The sequence below is a fragment of the Propithecus coquereli genome, unplaced genomic scaffold, assembly GCF_000956105.1.
Source record: "Propithecus coquereli isolate 6110/MARCELLA unplaced genomic scaffold, Pcoq_1.0 Scaffold591, whole genome shotgun sequence".
NCBI classification, from domain to species: domain Eukaryota; kingdom Metazoa; phylum Chordata; class Mammalia; order Primates; family Indriidae; genus Propithecus; species Propithecus coquereli.
This window is the reverse complement of record NW_012151852.1, coordinates 340,902-342,649: the sequence shown is the minus strand read 5'-3', so window position 1 is coordinate 342,649 and position 1,748 is coordinate 340,902. Positions and strand designations below refer to the sequence as shown.

Genomic DNA, 1,748 nt, shown 5'->3' with positions numbered 1-1,748 from the left:
TTTTTTTATCTTTTACACTTTTATTTTTGCTGTACCTTTTCTATGTTTAGATTATGTTTAGATACACAAATCCTCACCATTATGTTAAAACTGCCTACAGAGTATTCAGCATAGTCACATGCTGTACAGGGTTGCAGCCCCAGAGCCACAGGCTGTCCCACACAGCCTCGATGTTCACTAAGCCGTACCACCTAGATGAGTACGATGATGTCTGCACGAGGACAAAATCACCACGGGATGCATTTCTCAGAAACTATCCCCATCATTAAGTGAAGCACGACCACATACACAAAAACATTATCATGCTTCATCTCAGCAAATGCAGGACTAAAATAACTACTCACATACAAATGAATATATATATATTCGTTAAGTAGAGAACTGAACTGATTCCTTAAAGAAACTTTGTATCATGAATTTGTCTATAAAAACTAAAGATCCATCCCTTTGCTATCTTACAGGTTGAGCGCCTACTTAGTGCTGGGCCTACAGAAGCTCACCAGCAGCCAGCCAGCTCCGTGGGGGGAAGTTAAACGGCTCTTGTGGACAGGGAGGGGAACCTGGCCGACATCTGAATCCTGGTTCCAGCAGTGACCTGGGAATCAAGCTTCGGTGCTCTTACCCTCAGCTTCTTTATCTTTAGGGCGTATTCCAGAGGTTTGTGATTATGAAAAGAGGTCATGACTATAAACTGTACAGCACCCAGATACCTGGCTATGGTATGTGCTACCCCGGTGTGGTCAGTGACCCACCACTGTCCTTACTTCTCTGCATCATGGGGGATGGCTGGTTGAGGAGGGTAGCCAGGCCGTGGTAGATGGCACCTTGCTTTGCGACTTCGAGTGTCACTACCGAGCTGGTTCTTGTCATGAGTTCTGCTGCCCTAGGAAGAGAGTGTCACACATGTGAGGAAACGGAAGCCCAGGGCCTGCTCTGTCACCGCAGCTGCAAAGACAGCTGTGGTCCACACAGCCTCGTCTGCTGTCTTGAGGACAATTCCCCCCGGCCCATTTCCTTCCTTCGACAACTGACTATGAAAACATGCAAACGACAGAGCGCAGGCTATCATATTAAGAATTGTAAGATAACACTCAGTAATTTACAGAAGTGCTAAGCACTTGTCTCTTTTCAGTTTCAAAGAAATTATTCTAGACCAAAATACATGTTTATAATTTGGTAACAAATGAAATGTCATGTACACTAAGAGCTTTACACTTAAAAAGGTAAAGCGTAGTAAGAACACAACTTTTTAGCATTATGTTTTGTCTTCTAATTTCAAAATTTACTGTGAAATATGACCTAAAAATGCTAATGCTAAACCTCAAACAAATAAATCAATCCATACCTTTCCTGAGAGAGTCCAACCAGACTTCGTCCATCCACACTGAGGAGCTGATCGCCTGCAGCTAGTCGTCCATCCTGGGCCCACCGACAAGGTGTGGACAGGAGTTAGTGGTGGGGACAGCGAAGGAGGAGGGAGGGGAAAAGACATGCAATGATAAGCACACATCATGCTGGTTCTCCCAACAAACACTGCATGTTGTTATACATAACTGAAAAGTATCAGTGGAGTATCTCACGTTGTTTCTTAAACACATGGCACACTGAACATTTGCTTCTTTAAAACTGATACTGACCACATCCGCAGCGCCTCCTTTCACAACAGACTTGACATAGATTCCCAGTTTATCCTGACCAGCACCCTATGAGAAACAAGGTAAAAACACCACATTGAAAACACACAGTAA

The 1,748-nt window shown here is 43.9% G+C and overlaps 1 protein-coding gene across 1 annotated transcript in view; it reads right to left on the bottom strand.

Annotated features, from left to right (window-relative positions):
* Positions 1-1,748, bottom strand: part of MLLT4 (myeloid/lymphoid or mixed-lineage leukemia (trithorax homolog, Drosophila); translocated to, 4) — a 119,862-nt gene that overhangs the window by 31,734 nt on the left and 86,380 nt on the right. The window contains exons 20-22 of the mRNA XM_012658958.1: positions 1,638-1,703; positions 1,346-1,419; positions 765-883 (exon numbers count right to left, since the gene is read on the bottom strand). Coding sequence (XP_012514412.1) covers positions 765-883; positions 1,346-1,419; positions 1,638-1,703 — 259 coding nt within the window. The remainder of the gene's footprint in view (positions 1-764; positions 884-1,345; positions 1,420-1,637; positions 1,704-1,748) is intronic.